The sequence below is a fragment of the Hypanus sabinus genome, chromosome 4 (genome assembly GCF_030144855.1).
Source record: "Hypanus sabinus isolate sHypSab1 chromosome 4, sHypSab1.hap1, whole genome shotgun sequence".
NCBI lineage: Eukaryota > Metazoa > Chordata > Chondrichthyes > Myliobatiformes > Dasyatidae > Hypanus > Hypanus sabinus.
Window position 1 is genome coordinate 184,462,168 of NC_082709.1, and position 12,125 is coordinate 184,474,292.

The 12,125-nt window shown below is 43.4% G+C and overlaps 2 protein-coding genes across 3 annotated transcripts in view; one reads left to right on the forward strand and one right to left on the reverse strand.

Moving 5' to 3' along the window:
* The window catches only part of cxadr (CXADR Ig-like cell adhesion molecule), a 104,066-nt gene extending 93,897 nt beyond the window's left edge, over window positions 1-10,169 (forward strand). Inside the window, exon 8 of the mRNA XM_059968989.1 lies at window positions 8,589-10,169. Within this exon, the coding sequence (XP_059824972.1) occupies window positions 8,589-8,648 (60 nt within the window). The 3' untranslated portion in view covers window positions 8,649-10,169. The remainder of the gene's footprint in view (window positions 1-8,588) is intronic.
* c4h21orf91 (chromosome 4 C21orf91 homolog) overlaps window positions 1-12,125 on the reverse strand; it is a 137,529-nt gene that overhangs the window by 39,550 nt on the left and 85,854 nt on the right. The window lies entirely within an intron of this gene.

The following is a 12,125-nucleotide window of genomic DNA, read 5'->3' on the forward strand; positions in this document are numbered from 1 at the left end:
AGATTCAAACGAGAGAACATGATTTGAGAGTTAGGGGGCAGAAGTTTAAGGGAAACACGAGGGGGTATTTCTTTACTCAGAGAGTGATAGCTGTGTGGAATGAGCTTCCTGTAGAAGTAGTAGAGGCCAGTTCAGTTGTGTCATTTAAGGTAAAATTGGATAGGTATATGGACAGGAAAGGAGTGGAGGGTTACGGGCTGAGTGCGGGTAGGTAGGACTAGGTGAGATTAAGGGTTCGGCACGGACTAGGAGGGCCGAGATGGCCTGTTTCCGTGCTGTGATTGTTATATGGTTATATGGTTAATACAATATGGAGAGCAACATGTTGCCAATGTAGCAAGCTTGCCCTCTCCACGCAGCTGATGGATCCAACGGAATGACGGGGACCGATGTAGTTTGGCACCAGTGCCATCACAGGAGTTGCCAGTCATTGTTGAACTCAGTGTAGGACTGCCTTAGGGACTCCCGCTCTGGACTTTTCTTCAAGATTTACTCCCAAAGTCTTCCACACAGGGCAGTAGAGGATTTGTGTCAGAGTTCAAGCCCCATCTGCCTGATGTGACCGGTTTAAAGGTGCCAGCAACCCACTTTACCCCCTTCTTAGGTCAGTAGAAATGGTTCTGCCAGGTTTAGTAGTTAAACCACACAAAAAGGCCAGGAGCTGGACTTGGTTGTCAGAAGCTATTTGAGGTGCACACCATCGAGAACATTTAATATATAGTGGGAGCTTATTCCACTACTCACCCCCACCCCTGGTTTTGACAACCTTAAGGAACCAATATGTTGTACAACAACTGTGAAGCTAACCGCATTATGATTCACAATTGAAAGCATTCTGCGTGGATGTATTACAGCTTGGTACAGCCCGTGACCACAAGAAACTGCAAAGAATTGTCTATGGACTCTGTCCACATTTTCCACTGTCTCAGTAAAGCAACCAGCATAATCAAAGACCCCACAATCTCTCTTCTCTCTCCTCCCATTGAGGAGAAGATAAAAGTGCCTCAGGGAATGCCAGGCTCAAAGACTGCTTCTATTCTGCTGTTTTAAGACTTTTGAATGCTTCCTCAGTAAGATTCAGGATTGTTTGATGTCATGTCTAGTACACAAATGTAAAGAAGAGTGAGATAATTGTTACTCTGGATCCAGTGCAGCACAAAATAACACAATAAATGTAAATAGATAATAATCAGAACGGGGTTTAATATCTCCAGCATGCGTCATGAAATTTGTTAACTTTGCAGTAGCAGTAGAATGCAATAGTTGATAGCAGAGAGAAAAATCTCCAATATATCTACTTCTAGCAGTACCCTTGGCATGGTATTCCACGAGCCCACCGCCCTATGTGTAAAAAATAAGCTACCTTTGATATCCAATGTTTCAGGACCTAATGAAGGGTCTCGACTTGAAACGTCAACTCTTTATTCCTCTCCACATATGTGCCAGACCCACTCAGTTCCTCCAGTATTTTGTATATGTTACTTTGGAGTTCCAGCAAATACAGAAGCTCCTGTGTTTACCTCTGATCGTAAGGCACAAGAGCAGAATCAGGCCATTCAGCCCATCGAGTCTGCTCCATCATGGCTAATTTATTATCCCTCTCAAATCATACTCCTTCCTTCTCCCCGGTAGACCATCAGACATAGGAGTAGAATTAGGCCATTTGGTCCATGGTGTCTTCTCCTCCTATCCACACCTATCCTTTCCTCCAGTCACTGTAAAATTTTGCCCTCTCATGTTAGCTACAAAGGGGACTTGATAAGAAGGGAGAGGGGGTGAATGAATGGGTGAGGGCAGGATTAGTGTAGAAATGGTTGCTAGATTTTCAGTGAGCCCTTCTGTGCCACTTTCCAGCCGTCTCGAACTACTCCAGATGACTGGAGAGTGGCAAATGTCATTCCTTTGCTCAGAGATAACCTTGGGAATTATAGGCCAGCGAATTTTATGTTATTTATGGGTAAACTCTGCCTATGTGTGGTTTAATCTCAAGAGCTGGGGACTTTTTAAAGATCACATGTCTAACTCCTATTAATGTAAAGTCAAGCAGGTTTAACAAGTAATACACACAAGATGTTGGGGGAACTCAGAAGTCAGGCAGCATCTATGGAAATGAATAAAGAAAACAGGTTTTAATAAAAAGTGCTTTGTTCTAGAGTGATCCTGGCAGGTACACAAGAGGAACTTTCTCAGTAAGTTTTGCTCATTCTAACCTGCACTTTTGTCCCTACACAATTAGGCCCCTGTCAGTGGGGATAATTTCACTTGCCCCATCACTGAACTGTTCCCACACCAATGGACTCTCTATGGAGGACTCTTCACCTCATATTCTCAATATTATTCATTTATTTGTTTGTTTGTTTATCTTTTACTTTTTTTATTTGCACAGTTTGTTGTCTTTTGCACAGTTTGTTTTTGGATGCAGTCTTTCATTAACTATAGTTCTTGGAATTATGCCCACAGGAAAGTGAATGTCAGGGTTGTATATGGTGGTGTAGACGTACCCTGATAATAAATTTACTTTGAAATTTGAACTCCTATGCAGGTTCCAGATCAGGCAATGCTTCCGTTGCTAGGAGACTAGCTCACGATCTAGAACAATATATGCCCCACCCGGCATTCTAACCACTTACTATTGTTTACATTTCTTTTGAAAATACCAAATAATTATCCTTTTTACATCCATGTCAGCATTGAATTAATTGGAAATGGAATTAAAGTTTGTTTATTATCGTCACAAGTATGCTCTTGTGAGGAGTTTTGGATCCCTCATTTAAGAAATGATGTGCTAACATTGAAGACAGTCATGATAATGATCCCAGGAATGAAAGGGTTAATGTATGAGGAGCGCTTGATGGCTCTGTGCCTGGAGTCACTGGAGTTTAGAAGAATGAAGGGGTCAGGTTGAAACCTACCGAATGTTGAAAGACCCAGATAGAGCGGATATGGAAAGGATGCATCCTGTAGTGGGACACTCTCGGATCAAAGGGCACAACCTCAGAGTAGAGGGACATCCATTTAGAATGGAGGAATTTAATTAGCCCGAGATTGTTAGGTCTTAACTAGTAAAGGGAGGTTAAAGGTTACGGAGATAAAGTGGGTGAATGGGATTGAAATAAAAATCAGCCATGTTCAAATAACCAAGCTGTTAGATGGGCCGAATGGCCCAATTCTGCTCCTATGTTAATAATACCTTTGGCCTGCCATGTGAGGGCCAGGAGTCAATGCTGAGGTGACTGAGTGCCTCCTCATAACCTTCCTGCGAAGTGTCTGCAGAAATCTGATGTGAAGTGGAGTATTTGCTGCCCTCTAGTGTGCACATTGGTCAATGCGGTGATCTCAGTAATGCAGAGCAAGAACCATCTTCTCAATTTCACTCTGCTTAACATGCATCTCATATGTCAATAACTGAATAACAGGATAGAGAAATTACACATTGTCTAGTAGTATGCAATATATGGTTACTATTGTTTCAACTGTGTGTGTGCGTGGGAGCAGGGGGAGATAGATAGATAGAGAGAGAGAGAGAGAGACACACACACAGAGATAAGGGAGAGTTGACAGCGAGAGTCAAGAGACAGAGAGCAGGAGGAAGAGGGAAAAGAGATATAGAGATGGGGTGAGAGGAAGAGATCAAGAGAGACAGAGTGAGAGAGAGGTAGGATAAAAATTCTGTGTGTGTGTTGGGGGGCTAGAGAGAAAGACAGAGAGAGGGAACAAGAGATGGGGAGAGAGTAGAGCATCAGAAAGACAGGGAGACAAAGGGAGGAAGAAATAGGAGAGTCAGAGATATGAGGAGAAAGAGCTAGAAAGAGTAGCGGAGCAGACTCGATAGGTTGAATGGCGTAATTCTTCTTTTCCATAAGACATAGGAGCAGAATTCGACCATTTAGCCTATCAAGTCTGTTCCGCCATTTCTTCATGGCTGATCCATTTCCCTCTCAGCCACAATTTCCTCCTTTCTTCCCATATCCCGAAACGCCTTACTAATGAAGAACCTATCAACCTCTGCCTTAAATATACTTAACGACTTGGCCTCCGCAGCTGCCTGCAGCCATGAACTCCACTGATTCACCACTCTCTGGTAAAATAAATTCCTCCTAATCTCAGTTCTAAATGGATGTCCCTCTATTCTGTTTATGTCCTCTGATTTTAAACTCCCCAGCAGAGAAAACATCCTCTCCACATCCATTCCAAAGCTGTTCAACATTTGATAGGCTTCAATGATATTTCCCCTCATTCTTCTGAATTCCAGTGAGTAAACACTCCTCATATGACAAGTCTTTCAATCCTGGAATCATTTTCATGAACTCCTTTGAACCCTCTCTAATGTCAGCACATGCTTTGTTAGATTAGGGCCCAAACCTACTCACAATATGTACTTCAAGTGAGGCCTTAAAAGTGTTCTATAAAGTCTCAACATTACATCCTTGCTTTTATATTCTAGTCCTCTCGAAATTCATTTGGTTTCCTGACCAATGACTCCATGTGCAAATTAACTTTAGGGAGTCCTGCACAAGGTCTCCCAAGTCCAGTTGCACCTCAGATTTTTGAATTTTCTCTCCATGTAGAAAATTGTATATGATTTTATTTCTTCTACCAAAGTGCATGATCAGACACTTCCTGACACTGTATTCCATCTGCCACTCCTTCCCCCATTTTCCAAATCTGTCCAAGTCCTCTGTAGCCTCTTTGCTTCCTCAACACTACCTTCCCCTCCTCCTGTTTTTGTGTTGTCTATAAATATGGCCACAAAGCCATCAATTCTGCAGTCAAGTCATTGATGTATAAATTAAGAAGAAGTGGTCCCAACACAGACCCCTGTGGAACACCACTAGTTACTGGCAGCCAACCAGAAAAAAGCTCCCTTTATTCCCACTCCTTGCCTCCTCCCAACCAGCCAATGCTCTATCCATGCAAGAGTCTTTCCTGTAATACCGTGGGCTTGGGGTTTGTTAAGCAGCCTCATGTGTGGCACCTTGTCAAAGGACTTCTGAAAATTCAAATACACAACATCAAATGATTCTCTTTGGTCTATCCTGCTTGTTATATCTTCAAAGAATTCCAAAAGATTTATCAGGCAAGATTTTCCCTTAAGGAAACCATGCTGACTTCTGCCTATTATACCATGTGCCTCCAAGTACTCCAAGACCTCATCCTTACTAATTGACTCAAACATCTTCCCAACCACTGAAGTCAGATTAACGGGACTATAATTTTTTTTCTTCTGCGTCTCTCTCTTCTTGAAAAGTGGAACCATGCCAGAATTTATTGATTCTTGAAAGACTTGTTTTGCAAGGTTGAGATGTGTAATACCAGGGGGCATGCCATTGAAGGAGAGAGGGGTTAGGTTCAAACGGGGTAAGTTTTTCACTCAGTGAGTCATAAGTGCTTTAAAAATGCTCTGCCTGTTATGCTGGTCAAGGCAAATACATTAGAGGCTTTTAAGAGACGTTTGGATAGGCACATGGATGTAAGGAAGATGGAGGGATATGACATTGTATTAGTGTTTGGGTATTTTTGATTTGCTTTTTAGCTGGTTTGGCACAAGATTGTCCTGTTCCTGTGCTGTACTCCTCTAGGCATTCTATGTTCTATCATTACTAATGCCTCCTATTACTAATGACCGATTACTAATTCTGCTCCTGGTCCAGTCACTGAGTTAGTGGGGCATTCCGAAAGACTCCTAAATAGGTAAGACAGAATGACATGGTCTTAATGTGGGAAAGTTGGATTAGTGTAAATGAGGAAAAGGTTCAAAATAAAAATCATTTTTATTATCGCTGACTAATATATCATGAAATTTGTTGCTCTGCAAAGATAAAATTACTATGAGTTGCAAAACCAATAAATAAAGCAAGAAAAAAAAACAAATAGTGGTGTAGTGTTTATGGATTCATAGACCATTCAGAAATCTGATTGCGGAGGAGAAGAAGCTGTTCTTGAACCATAAGACCATAAGACATAGGAGCAGATTTAGGCCATTCAGCCCATCAAGTCTGCTCTGCCATTTCATCATGGCTGATCCCAAATCCCACTGAACATCCATACAACTGCCATGTCACCATATCCCTTGATGCTCCAACCAATCAGTAATCTATTAAATTCCACTTTGAATATGCCCATGGACTTGGCCTTCATCGCAGTCTGTGACAGAATATTACACAGATTCACTACTCTCTGGCTAAAAAAATTCCTCCTTACCTCTGCTGTAAAGGGTCACCCCTCAATGTTGAAGTTGTGCCCTCTAGGTCTGGATACCCCCACCAGAGGAAACATCGTCTCCTCGTCCACTTTTTTTAGTCCTTTCAACATTCAGTAGGTTTCAATGAGATTTTCCCGCATTCTTTTTACAGGTCCAAAGCTGCCAACTGCTCCTCATATGTTAACCCCTTCATTCCTGGAATCATTCTTGGATCCTCCTCTGGACTCTGTCCGACGATAACACATCCTTTCTGAGATAAGGGGCTCAAAACTATTGACAATACAGCAAGTGCAGCCTGACTAGTGTCATATAAAGCCTCAGTATTACCTCCTTGTTTTTATATTCGATTCCCCTTGAAATAAATGCCAACATTGCATTTGCCTTCTTTACCACAGACTCAACCTGTGAATTAACCTTCTGGGAGTCTTGCACGAGGTCTCCTAAGTCCCACTGCACTTCTGAAGTTTAATTTTCCCTCCATTTAGATAATCATCTGCACTATTGTTCCTTTTACCAAAAATGTATTATAATACATTTTCCAACACTGTATTCCATCTGCCACTTTTTTGCCCAGTCTTCCAATTTGTCTAAGTCTTGCTGCAATGGCATTGGTTCCTCAGCACTACCTACCTCTCCACCCATCTTCGTCTCGTCCGCAAGCTTTGCCACACAGCCATCAAATCCACAATCTAAATCATTGACAAACAATGTGAAAAGTAGCAGTTCAAACACTGACCCCTGGGGAACATCACTAGTCACCGGCAGCCAACCAGAAAAGGCCCCCTTTATTCCCACTCGCTGCCTCCTGCCTGTCAGCCATTCCTCTATCCATGCCAGTAACTTTCCTGTAACACCAGAGAATTTTATCTTGTTAAGCAGCCTCATGTGTGACACCTTATCAAATACCTTCTGAAAATCAAAGTAAATGACATCCACTGCCTCTCCTTTGTCCACCCTGCTTGTTACTTCCTCGAAGAAGTCTAATAGATTTGTCAGGCAAGATTTCCCTTGACAGAAACCGTGCTGACATTGACTTATTTATTATTAGACTCCAAGTACTTAGTTCCCCGAGTAGGCTCAAGCACAAGCTGCTCTAAAAAGCCATCTCATAGGCATTCATCATATTCCCTCTCCTGCAATCTGACACCAACCTGATTTTCCCAATCCCCTTGCGTATTAAAGTCCTCCATTACAATTGTCTCATTACCTTTATTACATGCCATATGCAGCTCCCTTTGCAATCTCAACCCACATCTTGGCTCCTATTTGGAGGCCTATATATGATTCCCATCATGGTGTCTTTACCCTTGCAGTTTCTTAACTCCACTCACAAAGATTTTACATTCTCTGACCCTATGTCACCTCTTTCTAAAGATGTAATTCCATCTCTTACCAACAGAGCCACACCACCACCTCTGCCTTCCTGCCTGTCCTTTCGATATGAAGTATATCCCTTGATGTTAAGCTCCCAACTATGGCCAACTTTCAGCCATGACTCTATGATTCACACAACGTCATACTGACCAATCTCCAATTGCACCCCGTTTGTCCGCTTTGTTCCACTGATGGTAGCAGTTCGAAGTGGCATGTCCTGGATGATGAGAGCCCTAAGTGATGGATGCTGCCTATTGAGAAGGTTTTTGATGGTGGGGAGGGCTGTGCCTGTGATGGAGCAGGCTGAGTCTACAAGCCTCTGTAGCCTCCTGTTCTTTGCAGCCTCCATACTAGACAGTGATGCAACCAGTTAGGATGCTCTCCACTGTACTGTATATTTGTAGAAATTTGCTGGAAACTTTTTTAGTAAATAAAGTCAGGGTAGGCATGGAAATGAACAGCCTTCTGTGCTGTAAGATGGATGATTCTATCAATGAACACCACTTTTCTGAATACAGACGCTAGAAATCTTGAGCAACACACATAAAATGCTGGAGTAGCTCAGCAGAACAAGAACAGTGTGGTAGTACTCATGTCCGTTCAGGAATCTAAAGTAGTTCCTAAAACACTGGGTGTGTCTTCAGGCCCCTGAACCTCATCCCTGATGGTAGCAATGACAAGGGGGTATGTCCTGGGTGGTGGGGGTCCTTAATGTTGGAACAACTCTGCAAGTCAGGCAGCATCAACTTTTCTGAGGCAACGCGAGTGAATCTGCAGATGCTGGAAATAAATAAAAAACACAAAATGCTGGCAGAACTCAGCAGGCCAGACAGCATCTATGGGAGGAGGTAGTGACGACGTTTCGGCCCGAAACCCTTCATCAGGAGAAATCCCGAATTTTGTCCCGAAACGTCGTCACTACCTGGTCCCATAGATGCTGTCTGGCCTGCTGAGTTCTGCCAGCATTTTGTGTTTTTTATCAACTTTTCTGAGGTGTTTTCTTTCTTTTTAGGAAAATGAACAGGGTCCAGAGAGAAGGTCTGAAGGATACAATTCAATGTCCATCGTGTGAGCAAGCAGCACGTGATGGAAGGCCTGGAAAGGCAGAAGAAGCAGAAATATTACCTTCTGACAAGAGAAGGAGCAGAACTGATTGCCACTGTGATGTCAATGTATACTCCTATCAAAAGGTTGATTCTGTTTTCCAAGATGATCAATTACTTTCTCAAAAAGGTGTGAGGAGGAGGTGTGTGTGTTTGTAGCTTCTCAGTGCCACAACCACTTCATTAACCCTGCCGAGGAATTCTCTGGGAAACCCTCCGTGAGTGGAAAGTGATTGATCCTCTGACCAGGGGAGACACAAACGTGGAAAAGGGATGAAATTGTGTCATACTGTTCTCAAGCCATGGGAAGGGCAGAGTAAGAGTGAAACAATGCTTCGTCTCAACTCCATCTTTCCACTTATTCCACATAGATCTTCTCCCCTCCTCCTCTCAAGTCCATCACCTTTACTATAGGATACCGACAGCAGATCACCAGAGTCCTCTGCCCTGGGCCAGACTTTCAAGGCCAGGTGATACTCAACTATATGTCTACCAGGTGAGGTTCCTTCCTCTCCCAGGGGTGAGATCTTTGGAGCTCCTGTTGACATTTGTGTAGCTCTGGGCTTTTACAGGATAAGGTCGGTAGTCCCATGCTGAACCCCCCTCTGTTCACAGCCTGGTGGGATCGTCCATAGCATACCCTCTCCCCTGTAGATCAATAATCTCTGTCTTGTGAATACTCTGACAGATCTCTGAGGTGGAGGGTTTCAAAGATTCGTTGTCCTCTGAGAGAAGAAGTTTCTCCTGATCTCCGCCTTAACCGATTGATCCTTATCTTGAGCCCCCTAGTTAAAGACTTCCCCAAGGTAGATACCATCTCCGCGTCTAACTCCATTGAAGCTTTCTGGTCTTATCTTCTGTAGATCACCTGGTGTGTTCTGATGCGGCGCAGAGCGTAGGACCTTTCCTTGTAAAGCCAGCTGCTTCATCCCAAGATAAACTTGGTGAGCCTTCTCTGCCCTCCTGCTGAGGAAGTGTGGGGGACCACAGTGATGTAGAGCAATGCCATGCACAGCTGCAATGTACCCCTCGGTCACTGAACTCAAGACACACTCTTAAACCAGGCAGCATCCTGGTAAATCTCCTCTGCACCCTCTCGAAAGCTTCCACATCCTTCCTGTGAGGTGAACAGAACTGAGCACAGTACTACACGTGTAGTCAAACCGAAGTGTTGCACAGCTGCAATGTCACCTTGAAGTTCTTGAACACAAACCCCTGACAAATGAAGGCCAACACTCCACATGCTGTGGACTCACTACTGGGGACTCTGTGGTTTGATGTTTAGTGTTCTATGAGCTTTATGCCTGCTTTCTGTTGCCTGCTTGATTGGTTCACTTTTTCACACATTTCATGGTCTTCTCATGTGGGGGAGGGGCTTCTTTAAATGGGTTCTACGTTGTTTCTTTGTTTTGTGGCTGCCTGAAAGAAGATGAATCTTGAGGTTATATACAGTATACAGACTTTGATAATAAATGTACTTTGATTTTGAACTTTTGAGGTTGTGTTCATGGGTTCAGGAACCAGTCAGCAATCCAATGGTGGTGAGGAAGAATACGTTCTTCAAATGTGGAGGGTGTGTTTTCAGGCTCCTGGACCTCCTCCCTGATTATAAAGAGGTGAAGTAGATGAACCTTGATCAACCAACTAGTTGAGAGGAGTCACAAAAACAACCACACGCTCAACATCAGCACGATCAAGGAATTGATTTTGGACTTGAGTAGGGTAAAGTTGAGAGAGTTTGCACCAGTCCCCATTGAGGGGTCACCAGAGAAAAGGATGGGCAGCTTCAATTTCCTGGGCATCAACATCTCAGAGGATCTAACCTGAGCCCACTCATTAATGCAATCACAAACAAGGCACACCAGTGCCCCTGGCCCAATATCACCATGGCTCAAAGTAGCTCCAATATGGGCTTGACGTCTGGACCCTTGAGTAATCGGATCTGGTCTCTCTACCTAGTCTCCACCCATCATACACTGAAATCTCCGGACAAACTACCAAAGAGATGCACTTGAATATTGCAGAAGAGCCTTGAGCTAGAGGTCATGGGTTAAGGGTGAAAGGTGAAATATTTAAGGGGAACCTGAGGGGGAACTTCTTCGCTCAGTGGGTGGTGTGAGTGTGGAACGAGCTGCCAGCAGAAGTGGTAGATGTGGGTTTGATTTCAACACTTAAAGGAAGTTTGGATATACACATGAATGGGTATGGAGGGTTATGGTCCAGGTGCAGGATGATGGAACTAAGGAGATAATAGTGTGGCATGAACTAGATGGGTCAAAGGGCCTGTTTCTGTACTGTACTGTTCTATGAATGCAAGTCTCCGGTATCACTGAGGTAACATGATATTGGATCACAGATGCAGCCCAGAAACAGGCTTTAAGCAAGTAATAACATTGATAAGCTTGAAAGAGTGCAGAGAATTTTTACAAGGATGTTACTGGGACCTGAGACCTCAAGGAAACTATTCATTTTTTATTTGCACAATTTGTCTTGGTCTTTATTTATTTATGTATAGATTTTCATAAACTCCGTTCTATTTGTTTATTTTCCTGTAAATGCCTGAAGAAAATGAATCTCAACTTGTTATATGGTAACATATAGTCAGTGGCCACCTTATTAGGTACAGGAGTGGCCTGAGAGTGAGGAAAGACCCAAGGTTTGATCATTTTAAGCTCCAGGCTAATTTGGAAAGGTTGACAGTTTCTGAAATACTCAAACCACCTTGTATGCCACCTACAACCATTCGATTGTCAAAGTCACTTATCACATTTAGACCATAAGACCAGAAAATATAGGAGCAGAATGAAACTATTTGGCCCATCGAGTCTGCTCTGACACTTTACCTGAACTACAACCGAATCTCTTAACCATGTTTGCATGTTTTCATGCATTGAGTTACTGGCTGTGGAGATAATTGCATTTCCACACGTTAGCACTTCGATGATGATTTTGGAACCTGTAATACCAGTGACGGACACAAGGTGGAGGACTCCTCAGCGCTCTGGGACGGGGGATGTGATAAATTGGGAGCGAAAATCAACTTTGTCTCGCTCGCTGTTCGGTTGTTGTCAGAGACACGCTGGAAACGAACTTCAGTGAGACTGCAACACCGATAGACCAGATTACAGTTGTATTCAACCTCGTGTTCAGATTCGTCACCCCGTCATGGGAAAGACACGACTGAGCTGGAAAAAGTGCCAAGATGATTGACGAGGATGTTACCAGGACACGAGCGGCTGGGCCGGCTGGGACATTACTCGTCCAACCCAACTGACAGGCGACTTTATAAAGGTGTATAAAATCATAAGAGAGGTATAGATAAGGTGAATGCATCCAGACTTTGATGCCCAGTTAAAGAAAATCATGAACTGACAGCATAGGTTTAAGGTGAGAAATGGGAGATTTAAAAACACGTGGGGCCAACATCTTCACACAGAGGGTAGTGT